We start from the raw sequence: 20,683 nt of genomic DNA on the forward strand, positions 1-20,683 counted from the left end.
AGGGGAAAAGAGCCAAAAATGCAAACCAGTGATTTACTTGGCGTTACCAATCCAATATGCACCTTTAACAATACTAGGTGCAAAAGGTCAACATAAACTCCCAGTTCTGTTTTGATATAAACAAAATCCAGGTTTTCCATGACAAAAATTGGGCTGGTTTTCAGTAACACTCATTAACGAGTACAGGCCAACATCTGAAAATGGCTTAAATTAAATAATTACATCAAATAAAAATAGCTCTCATATTATGGAAAATAAATCTGTGGTCGGATTTCAAAAGCCTCCTTGATTACAGAAGAGCAAACAAAAAAAAGCACCCTGATTATTTGCAAATTAACTCAGGATGGTGGGTTATAATCCTTGTCTCGCACACCCCCACCCCAGCCCCACCTCCCCTAAATACAAGAAGTTGACCCTCTCGTTGACAGTCATTGGTTCTGAGCACAAGGGGGTTTGAAAAAGGATTGCACACGTCGATCCAGGATTTATTAGCTAGCACAACGAGGAGGCAGCACTCGAATATCAGACTGTCAGCAACTGGGAGAGCTGAACTGCACCGAGAGCATTGAGAATTGGTAACAGGTAAGTCAAGTTTATTTAATTCCTTTCCTTTGGAGTTTATCAATTTGCCAACATTAAAAAAAAATCTGGGTGAAACAATGTCCTCAACACTGAATGTCAATTTTCTGGCCTAGATTAATTTCAATGCCTGTTTCCGTAATTTTAATATGTAATTTGTCACTTTTAGGTTTAGATACATAACAATAATCCAGGAAAGTATATACAGAAAGTATATAAATGTATATACTTATAAGTTATACATATGTATGTAAGAAAGACCATTGCTATATACATTTAGATACCTACATAAGTACCTACATAACATCACAGTTTGGATGGCATCTCTTTGACAGCACATATCTCTGTGGTTTTTCAATCTTACAGCAATTAATTTCAATGTCTGTGAACATTTTTAACTACATTTTCATTACAACAACAGACTTATTATTATTTTAAATTGAAGCTCTGAAATCCTTGAACAATACAATGTCAAACCAAATAAAATAAACCAAAACTAGCAAATCATATTGATTTTGTTATACATATTTATTTGCAGAATGTGTGTGGATGCTTTAATAGAATGCTCTTGGGTACACAGCCATGTTTTCAAAGATCAAGCATGAAATCATTTTACGGGGATGTGTTTTCTCAGTTTGAACTTCAGGGCTGGGGTTTCACAGGGCTGGGTGGTGTAGTCAGGTGGCATGATGTCATTGCTGTGGGGCTGCAAGGTGACAGCTAACTATAGAAGTTGCAGGTTCAGAATGTGACCCAAGACTACACAGATTCCCAAGTGAAATGTTAGGAAACAAAACAAAGGCTTCCTTGACAATGTTGGATTTCTTTTCCCCTAGAAGAGATTATTATGAAGTTAGTGTAAATGCTGGGGAATAAATGCATGAGGAAATCAGTCTACTCTTAATTTGTGCATGCAAGAATATAACTTCATTCTTAAAACCCCACTTATGCTGTCATCAAGATATTATGATATCAAGCTGTCAATTATCGTATTTAAAAGTGTGGACATAATCTACTTGGCACTAAATGCAGTCAGCAAGTATGTATTCAATGCCAAAGTAAGTTGTCACCAGAAACAGTTTTGAGTAAGTTATACAGCCAGACCTGAATACCTTCAGAGACGTTCACTAAATCCTGATGACAACAAATCCTCTGCATTACTAAATTAAACATTTTATGCTGGGCATTTTCACCTTGCTTTTTCCATGTGGCTACTTCTATAAATGTTTTACCCCAGAATAGTTGTATTAGCATATTCAAAGCACATTGTTTTCTGATCTGAATTTGATTATTCCTGTAAAATATGTCAGCTCAAACTACTCTAATGTAACTAACTGAAGACAGTAGGATTGCAACAATACAGATGGAAGAAATACACTGGATATTTGCTGACACTGATTGAATACATTTTTTCTAATATTAAAGGCACACAAAATTGTATTAATTGTATTAATTAAATGTGTAAGTTTGCATTTCACTCATTGTTTCAATAGTCTTTTTCTGGTGCTTTGTGAAAGTTAATCTCAGATGTTCTTTAGGATTTAAGTCAGGAATTTGAGCAGACCCAAAACATGTCTTCATTGCTGCTCTCCTTGAACTCCCAGCTTTGTGACACTGCAACACGTGGGACATACCAATGTATCAGATTAGTAAGTACACAAGAAATGCAATTCCATCAATGCTGTACACTTTTCACCCAAAAACATATAACAAACATATTCCAACTAATAATAATCATAGTTCTCCAAATTAAACACAACGTCTAGTAGATTTGTTGCACACAAATTGAAATAAATCTGAACAAAAAAGATTTCTCAGTATTGTTGAATACATTTTCAGATAAGCTTATCATTTTCACATTGTATATTGGGGTTGGGGGTTAAAATCTGCAATCTGCAAACTGCCATGTCCTCTTTTCTATGCAGTCATGTGTGGCGTTTGAGGATCACAGAGCATTAACAATAAGGGATCACACCAACAGCTGGAGTAGTGTGTACGGCTATACCTAACAGCTGCCTGACTGGCTGATCATAACTGTGTGCATGTCAATAAATTCCTCCTGTTTTAACCTCTTGCTGCTTTAATGTTGGGCTGGCAAGCACAGAAGCCAAGATGAATGTGCTTTTTTTACATGTAACAAGTATGTTACCAGGCACCTGTCAAAAGCATTTTATGAACAGCAGTGACATTTAAGAGAAAATATAAATATATTTATACATCAAAAATTATGACAAACATAGAATAAATTCTTCACACCCATGAGCACTAACAGCTTGTCTAATACTCCATGCAGACAAGTTTTTAAAGGCAATTAATCTGAGGCACACATAGGTAAAGAACGTGCACTATTGTTTTTATTTTGACTGATACTTTAACCATCTGCTGTGCCTCTTTGCATGCTTTAATAACTTAATACATCACTAGATTAAGGTTTGTTTTCAATCATTATGTTATTGTGATGTGCTGCTCATCATTCATCTTAACGAGCAATCAATCTCTCCCCTTGGGTAAAACATACATTGCTTTCTAGGCTAAATGCATAAGGAGTACTGTCAATATCTATTTAGTAAAATCCATAGGCTTTAAACATAATGCTGATCTTAATGCATATCTCATGCTAAACAATTATATGTTTAATTAACATAATTAACATAACTTCTGCTCATTGTTGGTTTACAGATCAACAATAATATCCCTCATTCTCTCCTGATGAATCAAGAAAAAAATGTGTTTACCCTACTGTCAATTATCCATGATACATTATATGCATTATAGTTACATTACTTTACCTTTATTACTTAATCACATCAGTAAAAATGTTTGATTGCTTCACACTTGGGGAAGTGCTATGGGAATGAAAAAAACTTATTCATATATACACTACCGGTCAAAAGTTTTAGAACACTCCCATCTAGTTTTTATTGAAAGTTAAGCAGTTCAAGTCCAGTGAATAACCTGAAATGGTACAAAGGTAAGCGGAAAACGGCCAGAGGTTAAGAAAAAAGTTTAGGTTACCAAAAACTGAAAAATAATGTACGTTTCAGAGTTATATACTCTGTTACTACACACTCTTAAGCATGTTATGTTATGTTATGCTCCTGTGCATAGAAGTAATACTGAAATCTTACAATGCACATACCGTTTGAAAGCTTATTCTCTTGGATACCAGCGTGTTTCATTCTCAAACACATCCGATTTACAGTTGCTGTGTTGCCCGCCATCATTCAGAGCCCAGGGGGTAAACACACAGTCTGTTCTGGGGGGGAGGGTTGGGGTTGGTCTTATTCAGACGGTCACAGATCACTCAGTTTTCCATCCTGACATTTTGAGGTCTCTACGGGTGTGTGTTGCTTCTACCAAAACGTGGATGGTCTTGTTTTGATCATCGTTAGAAAGCTGACAGTCTTAGCTTTCATGGGATACCAAACACTTGGCAAACAACACAACATTGAAGAGCACACATGGGATTAAAGAGAAGCACATGGATTTGGAGTCCTTTAACAGGTACCAGAGGGGTTTGTCAGCTTAAGGGGTTAAATTTTGTTAAACAAAACGATTCCATGATTTATTTTTTATCTCCAATTGTTTATTTGTTCTATGCTTTAATTTCAGAGTACATTGAGACATTAAACTGCATCAATTTCAATAAAAACTGGCAAGATGGAGGTATTCTAAAACATTTGATCATTAGTGTATATATTTTCTTATAACAAAAAGGAAGAGAGAGAACCAATACTATGTGAAGTGATTAATCATTCCCTACTTTTGATCAAACCCTTAAGAGATACAATAACAATTCGTTTTGAATGCTGAATGTTAATATTGGTTATTGATTTTGAGATTAAAGAATGCCATAATCACTTTGCTATAATCACTTTGCTACTTTCCTTGACTTTTATTATATAGGAAATCAAAACCTAAAAGTGACAATATTCAAATCACGGAAGCAGGCATTGAAATTAATCTAGAACTCTTGCCTGCATTGATTGCAGTTACACAAATCATCAATGCCACATGTTTAAAATAAATCAATTGCTCAGATTCTAACTCTATAGAACACAATTTTTATTTTGAGAAGTAATTTTTCTTTCAAGTTAAGAGTATTTTTGAAAATGTTTAAATTATATATTTCTTAAGTAAAGATATAGGATATATATGGGTCTGCGTCTTTTCATCACGAAAACTTCATCAAGGAGTACATTTTATCACCAGCGTCAGTTCTTCACCAATTTGGATATTCTTCGCACGTTGCATATTCAGTTACAAACTACACACAAAAGTCTTGATTTAGATTCCAAAACAGACTTGTCAAATCCTGCAGTTATGGCAGTTCTAGTCTGTTTCTAGGCTGTTCTAATGTTTTTCAACACTTTAATGTCTCCCCTTTCTATCAATTAATGCATCACTCAGTCCCTTGTCTACACAGTGCGTTCAAGTCACACAGACTTTCTGTAGTCAGTGTGAAGGAAGCCGTTTACATGACCTAATATTCAAGTTATACATATTGGGAGGACAGGCAGACGAGCGAGATCACCTGCCATTCTTCAATTGTTTATCAAAATGTGCGCATATAGGCTACACAAACAAGAAAACAGAAAAAACAAAAAATAAATAATACAATTAACTTTTAGCAATAAACTGTGTAAAATGGTGTAAAAATCGTTACGCATATATCTTAGCAGACTTATACAATTAAACATAAATAACCTGTTATAAAAATAGCATAAATCGAAAGCGCTTAGAAATGCGCTTTTCAACACTACAGTGTCTTACACTAATACAAAACAATTAGCATCATGATCAAACAGTGACTGATCAAGGCATTGATCCTGAGACCTGGGTTTGCAACGAGATCAAGAGTGAATTCCACAGGAAAGATAGAAACTTGGTGAGCCAAACAGGGCAGAGATATAATCAGGTACAAATCTGCTAATACAATTAATAATAATAATAATAATAATAATAATAATAATATTAATAATAATAATAATAATAATGTGAATGATGTGTACAAAATGACGTGTTTCAGGAATCAACACGATTATAACTCTTTCACAATGACTAATGTTATTACAAAGCCCAGATTGTCGGCTATATTATATTCAGTAGGCTATAGCCTACCTGATAAACTGAATGTCCGGTGGTTGGAGCAGAAAGTATTTATAACTTATTAATTTAGAGGTGTCAACAGCTGAAACACACTATATGTATTTAATTAAAATATGTATTAACATATAAGAACGGATATGAGGGAGAAAATCACAGATTTACTTTTAAACTGCAAAAGCCGCACAGTGGTTATCCACCAGCTAGTGTTAAACTGTTTTTAATGTTATTGCCTCCTCCGTTTATCTGACCTATTTATTCATTGTATTCTATTGTGTGAATAAACTGCTCTTTTGGGCATCTTTTTGAATTACACTTACTTTAACCGAAGGGGACCTGTGTGGGTGTTTTTTCAGTATTGTTAAATACTCTGTTTCCCTTTTATAAAATGTTGTTGTGCCAAAATTAAAAATAAATACATAGATGAATAAAAAATGAAATCTAAATATATATATATATATAGATTATTTATTTATTTATGTTTGGACAAATTACCTTCCGTATTTATTTACTGAATTGAATATGTACATTGAAAAACAACTGCCGGTCTAAAAGTCTGTTTTGGAATCATAAAACATTAAGGTATATTCGATCTATATCAAAAGAGAGTGTGTAATGTGTAACTGAATATGCATATTGCTGATGAATATGGAAAATGGTGATGAACTGAGTCCGGTGATGAACAGTGTTTGATGAAAAGACGTGATCCCAATGACCCACCTAAAGGACTCAACAGATTGTAATTGTTTTAATGCAGTTTTATTCTGCAGAGATGTCTCACATTCCTAGAGTGTGGTTTCTCCCCACTCCTCTCTTCTCAAGTGTCACAGAGTTCTCCACTAAGTGCCTCTTACAGGCTGTGGGACTCATTTTCATTCAACAGTAGAGGATAAGCAAGGATAGACGGTCTCTATGGAGACATACACAGACATGTATCAAATTTACAAACATTATAACATGTAACAGCAGAAATCCAATAGTTCTGTTCCCTAGTATTTAAACAGTTCTGTTCAGTTCTGTTTGTTTGGATTTTTAAGAAGCAAAAACAGCTAATTTTCTATTCTATGTACCCAACTGCCTAACAATCAATAATTACAATGTTTTATTTTCCCATTTTGTACAAATCGGAACGACAACTTGGACTGGAACTAGTGAACATGTAGATAAAGAAATCAGTATTGAAAGAGCTGCTTGCAGAGGTCCATTATCTTAAAGAAGATTGTGTTCCCTGAAGGTAGTCCAACTGCATAAAATAAGATGGCATGTGTATTGTATTCCACTCTGTGGTTTTGCATCAAGTCCCTGACCCAGGTGAAGTGTCTGGATGAGATAGACTGCTTCCAGTTTAGAATTAAGTGCCAGGTTAACAAAGGTGGAAAGGGCAGGTTATTATAGCACTTGGTAGATGCAGAGATATCATCTGACAGCTATGAACAGTGCAGTCAGATCTAAAGACTGGGAGCCAGAAAAAGGGCCTCTTGGGAAAGATCTGGTACACATAGATAAACTTGGGAGAGCTGAAGTAGGGCAAGATTGGCATCAGTTCATAGATTGCGCAGAGATAGAAAGAAGAGTGTGTATATACAAGAGAATGGATGCTCCCTCCTTATCAGGACGCAGATCATGTGCGTCTGAAGAAGAGCAGGGCAAACTCAGCTGTGTACAGTTAATGCCTGAGAACATACCCCTGCTTCTGAGATTCACCAAAAATTATAGGGACTCAAAAGGAGCTTGCACTACATCACAATCTCTGTCAATGGTGGACTAAAGGGTTAGTAGTGGAGAGGAGAGATGAATGAGATGAATGGAAGAACAAATTAAACTTCAGTTCTTCATAGCCATTCCGTGACAGGCTTGAAGTTCAGCTGTAGTTGTAGCCAACAAGCTGTGAATCATGGCAGCCTAGAGATGCAATTGAAAAGCTTCGTTCTTCTCAGCAGCAATGCACATTCAATCTAATTCTTTTTTATTGTTTGTTAGTTGTACAGCAGAGTTTACCTGCCAATGTTTGTTCCTAGTGTTGCCACCTGCTGTGATTTTCATGACCTACCTTCCACAATACAATAACCATTTTGTAGTATTTTTTTTCTTCCCATATTGGCTGATTTTTACTTTAGCTTCTATAAATAATGGTATTCCTGTCCTCCAGATATTTGCCAGGAGAATCTAGGAAAACAATGTTTTGTTATAGAGGACATGAAGAGGTATGCAAAAGAGAAAGGATTTTTTCCAATCAGTTATCAGTAAGCTTTTCATACATGCCAGCTGAGACTTGGATCTTGACACAGTTATAATGTGTTATTTTTACGAGGTATGTGACCTATCATATGTAAAGGGAGTCCAAGGTACACTAACTGAAGATGGCAACAGTCTCGCTAAAGAACGATGATCCCTAGAATGTGATGTCTATTTATTGGCCGTTTTAAATAACCCTAGGACAATATATTAATTCTAGGGCTTTATTTATTTGTATTAGTTAATGAGTAAGACATATTTCCAGGTCAAATATACAGAGGAGGTAATAGCAATAAATGACAAAAGGAGGTTTTCATATGCTTAAACACTACTGTAGACATGAGTTGCCATAGAATTACATTAACCTTCAACAGAAAATGCAGCAAAGCATTACGTGTATAATTATTCCAGGGAAAAGGTAAACGAATGTAAGATGCAATCATAGATTTAAATAAAATATACTAGCAATGCAAAAAGATGACATTTTTATTCAGTTTAGATAACAACTGGAAGTCTAAGCTCCTGAATAAATTGGTGCTCGATAAAGTTGAAGCTGCAAAAAGTAAAGAAACGTGACAATCAATGGAATCATTTTATAGCTTAAAATGACAGAGATCTAAATCTACTACAAGCGAACTGCATTATTAGTGGATATAAAACAGCATGTTCCAAGTCTCTATTTTGAAGGCTTTATAAACAAACAGATATTTTAGTCTATTGATCTCTCATTGGTAATAAGTTACATGTTGTTCTCAAGACTGACACACTTGTGTATTTTTATCCATTAAAACTGTGACCAGGAACAATTTTTTGAAAATGTGATTTGGGATAGATCTGCTGCATTTTTAACATTAGCGATAGTGCAGGAATTCGACTGCACTAAAACTATGACCCTAAGGATATATTGAGATCCTACTAGATTAGGGTTTATCCTTTTAAAATTTGTAGTTGTATATGAAAGAAGTATTAGTCATTTGAGCTGATTAAATTAAAACTTCACCTTAGAAATGTGCCCTTTTTTCCATAAGCTAGTTGGCTTAATGTGCATGAATTCCCTTAATTAAGCACAATGTTCAACAATACACAGACACAGACAAAACACCTACAATTGGTCTCTGCACCCTAATTTTTTTTTTTACTTTTGAAGTTTTATAACTTTCCCAGATATTTTCACAGGAATAATGCCTTCAGGACCATCTAAAAAGGGAGGGTCACATCCACATTGCTCTATATATTAGGGTATTCTGCAGCTCTGACACAGGGCCCAAGCTAATTTGTCCTGCACCATCCCATTAACCTTAAGTAACATTAAGTACGGACCTCACCCAGTCCAGGGTTTACATTAAACATGTCAGCATTAAATTCCTTCAGAAGACATACTGCCTCAATTCAGAGTTTTGTGCGGAAGCCAACAGATTAATGTCATATGCTGTTGACTGGGGAAAGCTCTTGAAAACAAACTGTCCTTTCGTTCCTCCGCCCCTGCTAATATTCCACGCTGCAAACCACACTGTGTCTCAAAGCCTAATTAGGAGTGCAAAGCAGAGCCACCACCTGTGATAACCGGCAGTCACACTGAATATATCTGATGAGCTGACAGAAATGGATAGTTGCGGCTTTTTGGCGATAAAGCCCACATTTATTTTCCATCATCCTCATCTTTATCTGCTTATAGAGTTAACACTGAGAGAAGCAATTAGTGTATGTGTGTGGGGGGGTTGTGCACAAATGTTTTATTTTAAATTTTTATTTTGTTTAAAATTTGTTTTGTTTGAAAAAGAGGACAATGCACAATAAATAGAAGAACAAATTGTTACTTGCGACAATACAAGAAAGAACACTAGTTGCTGAAATATCTATTTTACAAATATATGTATATATTCAGATTGTCGCTGTATTTTGTCTTTCCTAAATGGAATATTTTAATTCAAATTGTCCGTGTTATGCTATATGTGGACCATTACACAACCATGCACATCCGCACATAAAAACAGCTTGAAGAATTCTAACAAGCTCAGTAGTTCTCAACCCTAGTCCTGGGAGACTCTCTACCCTGATGTTTTTTGTTCCAATTGACTTGTCAAGTATTTAATTGAACCCTTAATTTAACTAATACTTTGCTCATTACTAATACTAAGCCTTTGCATTATTTTAAACAGATGGGGTTTTAAGTTTAAAATTGTATAAGGAACTATTATCTTATTAAGGAACCAACTTTGTATCAGTTTTTAAAAGTCAAATGTAAGCAAATTATTACTTCACTTAAGGGTTCAATCAAGTAATTGAGAACTCAGATGGAACAAAAAACAGCAGGGTAGGGGGTCCTCCAGGAGCAGGGTTGAGAACCACTGACCTAGATGCATGTGATTACAATAATAAAGAGATCTAATCAAGCAGTGTGGCTTCAGTGACATCTACCGTCCACAAAGAGTAAAGCACCTTCTTAGTTTTACTTCATACAAGGTGGCAGTTCTCTGTGGAGTAAAATAAACTCATGCACATAAGCAAAGACTCACATTTGTTCCTGCATTCTCATATTAAATCTAGAACATTGTTAGGCCTATAACTTCCTTATCTGTGTTTATAACCCACTTTTCTCCTACTGAATGTGTGAGTGTAGTACAGTGATTCCCAGTGGCGATTTTAAAGTCTGTAGGGGCCCTAGGCTGAATTTTTCCTGTGTGTGTGTGTGTGGAGGGGGGTGCTGTGCTGACAGTGTTTTTTCCTGTGAGAGCGGGGGATAGGGGATTTGTGCTGACGGTGTTTTCTCTGGTGAGAGCGGTGTGGGGGGGGGTGGAGGTTGTGCTGACAGTGTTTTCTCCAGGGAGAGCGCTGGGGGGGTGCTGATGGTGTTTTCTCCAGGGAGAGCGCTGGGGGTGTTGATGTTGTTTTCTCCGGTAGCGAACTTTTTACGTTTGTGTTGCGGACACTACTGTGGATTCTGTTTAGTTGTCCCTCTGGGGCCCCATTTTAGTCTTTGGGGGCCCCCTTTCAACTCGGGGCCCCAGGCAATTTCCTGGTTTGCCTACCCCTGGTGATTCTGTGCTCACTGATATCAAATGCACTAAAATGACGGCTCCTGAATATGACTCTGGAAGATTAAGGATGAGTTTTTCATAGTTTTTTTGGCTTAACATTCATCTAGAACATGTTTCCAATAGCCTCTCTCAGAACATATTACATGATTTCCTGTAGTCAGCAGACCGAATTTAACAACTCGGTGCAAATGAGAGAAAATGGGTTACGTACACGTATCACACTGAATGACTCCTCACTGAGAATTTTTTGTTTTTCTACCACGCAGCTCCGGAGAATTGCTCACACTTGAGAGCATCCCAGTTTCCAAAAATGAAGACATCAAAAATAACCAATGGAACGGCTTCAGGGCAGGGTAAGGAGAACTTCAACTACGTTGTACTATATTCAACCTGTTTTCCAGAAATGCATTTTTTTAAGTGGGTAATTAAATATTTAAACATGAATGTATCTCCTGCTATCAAATACGTGTCATAGCATTCATATTTAATGTAATTAATATTTAATTCACTCACACTCCTTCTTTCACCTTGGCCTTGGCCACTTTATAATTTGTTTTATCATCCTTACCTTTAACAAGGATGTACACATTTTCTGTAATAATTTCTGTAATTCATTATGCATTTAAATCTTTTTTGAGCAATCCACCCTGAGCATTTAATCATTTAATCATCCAGGCCTGCTATTTCAAAATTCCCCTCACAACGCTCTGCAAATGCTTTCCTCATGACTAATGCTTTCTTTGCTTCCTTCCATGTGCTTACCATGCTTTTACCTGCTAAAATCCCAGGTCCTACCCATTCAAATAGTACTGGACAAGGCAGCCCAGTAAAGAAAAGAGGTAGGGGGTGAGAGTGTACATCCTCAAGAAAACAAATAACTGCCGGTTTATAATTTGTAAAACAAAATGTATATTTTATACTTTATATTATGTAACACACACACACGCAGGCATACACACATACATACATACATGCGGGGAGGAGATACAGAGGGAGAGAGTGGAGGGTATTTATCTTTTCATTCAGAAGGTTCTGAGCAATGTGGTTTCATTAAAACAGAAGAGAAAGCTATTAATTGTGTGGAGGTTTAATGGTTTTGACTATGGCTGCAGCTGTATTACCTCACCATAGCCTTTTTGGACTAGCTGTTTTACCTTTATTCGTTTAACACAAACACATACTACAAAGAGTAAATTGAGTCTTGTTTGAGCTATGTGACCAAAAGAAAATCCACTCCTACTTGCTAGTAAGACACTAAATTATTTAGTTTACAAATGTTACAAGCAAACATGAAAGGGCCTAGTACAGTACAGATGCCATTTCACAGATGACCAATATAAGGCCAGACTGAAAGCATCAACTTGGGCTCTGTTTGACTATTTTTCTTTCCACCCTCAAATTCAAAAGATGCAATCAAAAGGAGATCCAAAACAGGGGTAATTATCACCCAGTTCACAGAGGAACTCCCAGATGGATGTAGCTTCCCCGACTTTGAACGTAAACCCATCGCATTAACCATACAGGAAGGTAAGTGAGAAGCATTCAGTTTATACCCAGAGGTCCAGTTGTTAGTGAAGAAAGATGTTACTTTTCCTCTCTTAAATGTTAGTATTGTATACATTATTTTTCTCTTCTGTGGATTTATTTTAATTAACATTTCTCAAATTTAATTAATTTCAAAGCACTATACAATAAATGTACACATAAGTCTGCATCATTAATCATCTATACATTAGACTAGAACAGTAATGGTGTACATGTTAATAAACTTGCTCTGCCAATTCCTAATGATATACAACTGCATTCTGAAGAATTTAAAAGCTGCTGCAATGCATCCATTCCTTCAGTCCTATGAGTTTTGGCTAATATTTTTGTCTGTGTCAACCTCTACAGGAAAAACAGCTACATTCAAGGCTATTGTGAAAGGGAACCCAAAACCGGAGGTAACCTGGAAGAGAGTAAAGGGAACCATGGATGATCCCAATAAATTCAAGATGATTTATGACAAATTCACAGATGAACATGCTTTACAAGTGAGTTATCCTTGTTTCTTTTAAGGATGTGCAGAGCATCATGAAAAAATATGACAAGTCATGGCTCAACCGCGTAGTAAAAATAAGATGGACCAATTTGGTTTATACCAACCTTGTACAAACTTGTTCTTCAGCATACAAGTATCATAAGAAAAAACACATCAAATGTAATTGTGCAGTACGTGGTTGCAGCATTCCTGTGATTCCCCATTAGAATTACACTCTCACACTCGTGAGTGACCCAGCCTTTCCTCTTTCTTGATGCTCAATAAGGTCATCAAGCTCACTGGACAAGAGGCAGACAACTACAAATGCTACGCTACCAACGACTATGGAGAAGCTGTTTGCACTGCTGGCCTGATTGTAATCGAAAGTGAGAAATACTACAGTAGAATCTGGTATTTTAGGGGTGGTCTGGTGTATCTAACCTCTCTTACATGAGCTCCGCTACTCTCTCTTTCAGTTGGATTTAAGAAAAAGTCAATGCCCCAGGAGGAAAATGAGGGTGAGTCTTTGTTTGAGTAAAGAAACTGAATTCAGAGGATGGTGGTATAAAGTGAAGCAAAAAAAAAAAACAGAACTGAAAATGACTAATTATGGCAAGAACTGATTACAGATAATGCATCTTAAACAAACATTTTTTAAATATTATATAAGTGGTTGTGAGAAATTGTGTGTGAGAAAACAGAATAAGTTAATTTACCAGAAATTAGAGCTTCTTGAATGGAAATGAAAAAGCATCTACTGAAGCAAGTAATGTCTTGAAATTCAATGTGTGAATCAGGATCATTTTAAATGTATAGAAGTTAACTAGAAATCACTTCATATTGAACGTTACAGTACATAAAATCAGTAAGCAGAACACAATCATTATTCTATAAGATGGCATATGAAGGTGAAAATAACTATACTTACTCTTACTGAAGTGAAACTATAGGAAACCTATGATAAAAACTTTGTAATACACTGACGAACGACTATTGACATTGATACATATTTATAGATACACAGACACAAATATATTAACATTTATTTCCTTATTTTTCTTCATAGCCACAAGGAAGGACCCAACAGAGTTCAGAAAGTTGCTAAGGAAACGGTAGGCCTCTACCCATTTAACACATTACTGTGGGGTCAATTACAGAACCAGCTCAATGAGCTTGTGCACATGAAATTCAGCTGAGAAATGTCACCAGAATGGCACACTCCTACCCAATCTTATTAGCACAGTAAGAGCTCCAACATACCCTCCTGTTATTAATCTGTGGGGATTACTTTAAAATGTAAAAATATGGGATCTAAAGCTTCCAAAGGAATATGTGGGAAAAAATTTTAGAAATAATTGTGAGCTGACAAACTATATTCTATGGTTTGCTCTAGTGTCTCAAAAGACCCCGAAGCAAAGGAAGAGAAGGTTATGGACGAGAAAGTGTGGGAGATCCTGCTGAGTTCAGACAAGAAAGACTATGAGCGTATCTGCATTGAGTACGGCATCACTGACTTCAGAGGCATGCTCAAGAGACTGAACGAGATGAAGATGGAGAGAGAGGAGGAGCAAGCTAAGGTACCCACGCAATCTTGAAGGGGATAGCACTGCAGTTTAATGATCATGTGGAATGATTCTACCAGCAATGGAATGGTGGGGGGGGTGACAGCAGCTTGTGTAAAATAGCTAGAGAAAACTGGGTAATTCTGCAAACCTGCCCTGGAGTGGCTCTGGCTCCCGTTTGGAAATGCCTCTTCCCTGACAAGAGACAAATGATCAGCTGAACTTATTATATTATATATATATATTATATATGAACTTGTTATACTATATTGGATCCTGTCACGTCAACCAGTTGGAGCTGAAGAGTTATGCCAAATATTGGGGTGGGCGTTGATCAACGAGGTAGATACGAGGTAGATAAAGCTAAAACAGAGTGCAAAGCCAACAAGAAAATTAACTGATGTATCAAGTGACATCAAAAGAAAGAATTCCAATTCACAGTAGCTGCCATATCATCTCCATTGTCTTGCCATTTCCAAGTTTTTCACAAGGCAAATATTTAAGAACTTTGTATCCAGAAAGAAACAAAATGCAAGGCAGTAGTCAAACATCACCGCATATTGCCATTATAACTACCCAACATGTTAACACTATATCATTATAATATAAATAACCATAAACTATGAGGTTCACTTATGAAGTAGTGGACAAGGACCATCATTAAAAGAACATTTTCTTATTATTTTTCATTTATATATTTTGGGGGGAAATTATTTTATTTCTGGATTCAGCATGCATGGGTCTTTGCATCAATATAGGGATGGTTTCTGTGAAGTACATGATTATACTGGACTCAATGATAATCCCTTTTTTGAGAGAAAGTTTGAGGCTTTCAGCATTTCATCTAAAAGTCAGGATTGCTCTACACTCTGTGAAGTAGCAGCTGAAAGAGGAATCTATCAGCAATAGCTCCAGCAACCTTCAAAAGCATGTTGTTGTTCAGTTTCATGTGGGCAACAGTTCTCCTGATAGGGTCCTATAGTTCCCCTGCTTTAACATCCCCTCAACTACCATCAACTGTTTCTCGTATCAATAAAGTTCATTAACTTGCCTTCTTTCCTTACAGCCTTCCACTCATTGCTATCACTATATCAAATGGGTGAATTTACTCCTTCCCATTCTAGACTTAAAACTATGTTCTCTTTGACAGGAAGTAGCCTAATCCTTCTTTGTAATAATCTAGAGTAGTCCAGGCTTCATAAAGTGGCACCATGCAAAACAATGGCAAAAATCTAAAATGGGATGCTTTTATTTGCCATGCAAATTGAAAAACCAAACAGAAATGCCAACGGCAAGGAAGAAGTATATATTAATGTGGTGAAGAAGTAAAAAAACTCCACCACAATATTTCGATACACAATGGTTCTCTGGTATAACCAATTAGAGACTTACACTTTAAATCTACCAACAGAGGATGTTAGCGCTATTATGACTGAAAACGTTTTATAAGAAAGAATCGTTTATATAAGAACACTGACAACTGTTTTGATTGGAACTTCCTATCTTCGTGATGTAAAGCCAAGTTGCTTCATCACACTCCTGTATACAATACATACACAGCTCTTTTTACAGTAGTGTGGAAATGAACCGAGCACAAATGGAAAACATTAATTGTTTGCTGATTGCCAACATAAGACACATATTCTGTTGAAACAAGAACACTCCGCTTTGTGAAGGTAGTGACAGCCCATGTTCCAAACCCTCCACTCTTCACCTGTTTATAACCTGCCATCTTTTTCAGCCTACATTTCATCTCATTCTCCCCATCTCCCTTCTCCCTACCTCTCCTTCTGCCTTCCCAGTTTATTGACGCTCTAAGTAACCTGAAACCAATTGCAGTTAACAAAGAGGGTATTGCTGAGTTTGAGCTCGACTTGGAACTGAAAGACTCCAACAGTAGAATTTTCCTGTATAAGGTGAGAAGGATGAAAAAAGTATATTATACCTAATGGTTAGACAACCGTTAACTGGCTGAAGTGTAGAACACAACCAGACCTTCCCTTATCACTCTTCCAGGTTATGGTTATTTCAAGCAACTAATTTCAATGCTATTAATGGTGACTGCTTAATAATGATTTGATGATAATGGTTAAGCTTAATGTAAACACTGGAGGAGAACCTTTAAAACATAAGATATTACAAAATCAGATGTATTTGTGACACAAGACAACGTAAATCTTTCTATACAAAAATATTATATAATTTTCAGACCCACTTTCAAACATTCGTCAGTTTCATGAAAGTTCTCTACATTTCTACATTCAATACTGTATTTCTTTAGCTTACGCCATGCATGATCAAGTTCTACTGCTGACTGTTATTTACTTTGTTGGTAATCTTTCTTTATCAAATTCTTTGGAAGTTATTGTCAAATAACCTCACATGGAATCTACATGAATGATGTTACCCACTTTGTTTCTACAAAGCATACAATAATGCAAAACATTGATAACCCATGGAATAAATGTATACAGCAATTTTGTGTTCTGTTCTTTCAAGCAGTGATGTCATGTTTTATTGCCTTTTGAGATTAATTTAATTTGAGATTACAGTTCAGCTCCCTTGAATTCCTGGAGTACAATTTTTAAAAGCCATTCTTTCCTTTAGGATGGAGTAATGATTCCATTCAACAAGGAGATGGTAATGAAGCACAGCCTAAAGCAAACTGGCAAAAAGTACACCTTCTCCATCAAAGACCTGTTGCCAGAGGATGCTGGGCTATACCAGGTTGATGTTGAGGATACCACCATCTTCTCTACTGACCTCACATTCAAAGGTAAGACCAGGCACCAAATCACTCTCAAGTTGTCCGCATTTAAGTTCCACAATTTTCAAGCAAATGGGTAAGAGTAATAGGATCTAACCGGGTGTTAGTTTGCTCTTCCTATGAAAAAATATTATTTCATTGGAAATCCACACGCCAACTGATACTTTGTAGGTTTGTAGGTCTCACACAAATCTGTCCAAACACCACCGCCAGTGAATCCTAACTAACATGTTGTGCTTAAACTGATACTTAAATTGTGCCATTTTGGAAATATAGGGCTTATATGTGCTTATCTTGTGTGTGTAGGTAAGATATGTGTTTGGGGAGTCAGCTTTTAAAAATAGCTTGTAATTACACACTTCAGTATAAAAGCAGACACTGCTGGATCTTTTATCAATTTAGAGGATCTTACTGCATTTTGTGAGAAAGGTCCAATTTGGAAAAAGATAATCAAACCGCACACAATCGGATTAGTGTTACAAAAGCAACTGAGAAGAGTCTAAACAAAACACAATATAAATAAATACACTTCAACCCATTGAAAGAAAATCTTATAAAGAAATAATGTTTTGTTTGTTTTTTTGCTTCCTTTTTCCAGCTATACCCATCAACTTCATCTGTCCTATTAAAGAGGTCAAAGCCCAGGAGCGCGAGGATGCCCTCTTTGAATGTGTCCTTTCCCACCCTTCTGCTAGTGTAGTGTGGATGGGGAAGAACAAGCCCATACAAAGTAGCGAGAAGTACGAGATCACCATGTCTGAAGACAAACTCATTCACAGGCTCTTGGTAAAGGACGTCATGCCCGTTGACAAAGGCATCTATGCGATAGTGGCTGGCATAAGATCGTCCAGTGCCTGGCTCATGGTGGAAAGTAAGTTATCAACTAGCACTTCACAGTGATGGTGGTTAACCATTGGTAATTCAGATCCCATTTTAAACCACAGTGATGTGTAACTACATTAGGTGGTCCAAACAATATCTGCATGTTGAGAATTGCCAACATACAGATCTGGAATTGGTATTTTTACTAATTCCATGTATAGGGTTTTAAGGCTTATAGCACATGCCTAATGATGAAATCTATAACTATCATGTTAACACATTTATTTTATCAGTCTATGCATTTATATTTAATTTGCCACATATGCACCTCATTATAATCCTTCCCTTCCTCCCTCATTACTGGAGACCAGTTTATTAGACTAAGCTAAAACAACTTGGAAGCCTGTTTTGGTAAAATGCAGGGTCATACAACACAAAAAAATGTATATAAAAGCAGAGCTATTTTACAAGAGATTAAAAGAAACAGCACAGCCAGTTGTGAAATAATACTGATTAAAAAGCAAAGAACATAAAAACCTTAATTTTTACAGTTAATCCATGAATTATATTATTGTTTATTTCATCTAACATTTCTGTAGGTGTACAAATCCCATTAAAAAATAATATAGATTGATTCTTCTTATTGGCATCTAATAATAAACCATTTTACTCATCATTCCTGTTCCCTAGGGACTGGTTTAACCATCTATTGTCTTCTCATTTCACATACCATGCTTTTCCTCTCCCTACCCTTTCTCCTCTCATCTGCCGTGTGTGCTCCTACGCTGGCTCAGGCACCGATGATCCCAGTACACGTGGAAAGAAGAAAGCCAGAAAAACTACTCGGGCAGGAGGGAGCGGGGATTTGATTGAGAGCATAGCCCAGGAACAGGCAGAAAAGTTGAAACATCTGGGGTTCAAGCCTGAGGATGAGGGAGTTGCTGAAGACAGGGCCGAGGCTGGGGCAAGGGCAGGAGATGTAACAGGAGGGGTAATAAATGGAATGGGAGGTCAAAGGGGGCTAGGAGATGGCCAGGGAGAACCCGTAGGAAAGAGTGATGACCATAGTGGATCAGGGCCTGGGAAAGTAGAAAATGGGCCAAGACAGGGTGGTACTGGGGATGCAGGTGCTAGTGGCCAACGTATTGACAGTGGGTTAGGTTCAGGACAGGACATCAGAGGACTCACAGATGACCAGAACAGAAAAAACAAGTCTGCTGGAGGCTTAGGAGGTAAAATAATTATTTTTAATGTAAGTTAGTAAATGATTCTTATATATTCTTAGAGGAAGATTAATTATCTGTTTTATTAATTTGTTTGCTGTTTGATAATTGTTTGATAAATAGTAAGTTGCGACCATTATTGTATGGATTTAAATACTAACATATTAGAAATGTCCTATTTCTAAAAAAGGTAAATTAATTGAATATTCTGACTAAAACTGAATTAAATCTATGCAGGTTTAAAATATGACAAAATTAATTAACACAACTAAAATGTGACTAAGGGCTGGATTAAATCAAAATTTTGACCCACCCGCTAATAGCAAACTACAAACCTGTACATCATAGAGGTTACATTTATGATTAGAAGAAAGTGTAATCTTAAGAAGTTTTCAATTTAAATTTGCATGACATTCCCTTAAGAATGCTGCTATTTCCTAACTGCTTATGCCTCAAAAGTATAGAAAATATTATTCCCCACAAACTTTGCTTTTGTGACCAGGACAGTGATATTTTGAAATGTACCTATTTCCAATGAGAAAATGGGCGAATGGTCTTTTCAGGTCAGAAAAAAAAAACATATGAATCCAAATTAACATGTATTATTACTAAAGTAATACAAAAATGACTACAAATGTTTTAGAAGTGAGTCGTTTTTCGAGATTTACGATTATACTGTAAATCACTTTCATGAATCAGCCCCAAAATGTAGTCTCCCATCATGTTCTCGTTACACTGTCCTTGGTAGCTGTGTTCAAAGTCCAGTATATCCTGGTGGAAGCACTCGCCTTGCTCCTCTGAGTACGTGCCCATGTTCTCCTTGAATTTATCAAGATGAGCATTAAGGATATGGACTTTGAGTGACATCTTACAGCCACTGTGCCGTAGTTCTTCACCAGAGTCTCAACCAGCTCCACATAGTTTTCGGCTTTGTGATTGCCCAGGAAGCCCTGAACCACTGCGCCAAAGCTGTTCCAAGCCGCTTTCTCCTTACTATTGAGCTTCTTGGGGAATTCAACTTGCTACTTCTGCATGGTGGAACCTTCCAAATGTCGGACTGGCAAGTATGCACCTGCTATCACGTATATCCATCACCCTGGTGCCACACTGCCACTCCTCCAGAGAGAGAGCAGCCATCTTTAGAAGAGAGCAGCAAGTCAGAGAGCAAGGAAGATGTTGTAGATCCAGATTTCAGAGGTGGAGTTGAGGAGAGAAACCCATACAACCCCAACCAAAAAGACCTTAATGCCTTGATTAGAGATCTTGGTCTCACCAAGTCTAATACTGAGCTTTTGCTGTTTAGGCACAAGCAGTGGAACTTGTTGGATGAA

At 36.7% G+C, this 20,683-nt stretch overlaps 1 protein-coding gene across 5 annotated transcripts in view; it reads left to right on the forward strand.

Moving 5' to 3' along the window:
• The first annotated feature begins 477 nt into the window (after nt 1–477).
• Nucleotides 478–20,683, forward strand: part of LOC136749350 (immunoglobulin-like and fibronectin type III domain-containing protein 1) — a 40,752-nt gene continuing 20,546 nt past the window's right edge. For 2 of the 5 annotated variants that reach the window (XM_066703561.1, XM_066703564.1), the window contains exons 1-14: nt 511–582; nt 2,184–2,228; nt 11,225–11,311; nt 11,747–11,797; nt 12,366–12,485; nt 12,852–12,991; nt 13,265–13,364; nt 13,455–13,496; nt 14,045–14,090; nt 14,372–14,555; nt 16,343–16,456; nt 17,148–17,316; nt 17,906–18,178; nt 18,924–19,361. In XM_066703561.1, coding sequence (XP_066559658.1) covers nt 2,216–2,228; nt 11,225–11,311; nt 11,747–11,797; nt 12,366–12,485; nt 12,852–12,991; nt 13,265–13,364; nt 13,455–13,496; nt 14,045–14,090; nt 14,372–14,555; nt 16,343–16,456; nt 17,148–17,316; nt 17,906–18,178; nt 18,924–19,361 — 1,777 coding nt within the window. In that variant the 5' untranslated portion in view covers nt 511–582; nt 2,184–2,215. Of the gene's footprint in view, nt 583–2,183; nt 2,229–11,224; nt 11,312–11,746; nt 11,798–12,365; nt 12,486–12,851; nt 12,992–13,264; nt 13,365–13,454; nt 13,497–14,044; nt 14,091–14,371; nt 14,556–16,342; nt 16,457–17,147; nt 17,317–17,905; nt 18,179–18,923; nt 19,362–20,683 lie in introns of all 5 variants that reach the window. The other 3 variants (XM_066703565.1, XM_066703563.1, XM_066703562.1) reach the window with 3 other exon arrangements.

This window comes from Amia ocellicauda, chromosome 5 (assembly GCF_036373705.1).
Source record: "Amia ocellicauda isolate fAmiCal2 chromosome 5, fAmiCal2.hap1, whole genome shotgun sequence".
In the NCBI taxonomy this organism is placed as follows: domain Eukaryota; kingdom Metazoa; phylum Chordata; class Actinopteri; order Amiiformes; family Amiidae; genus Amia; species Amia ocellicauda.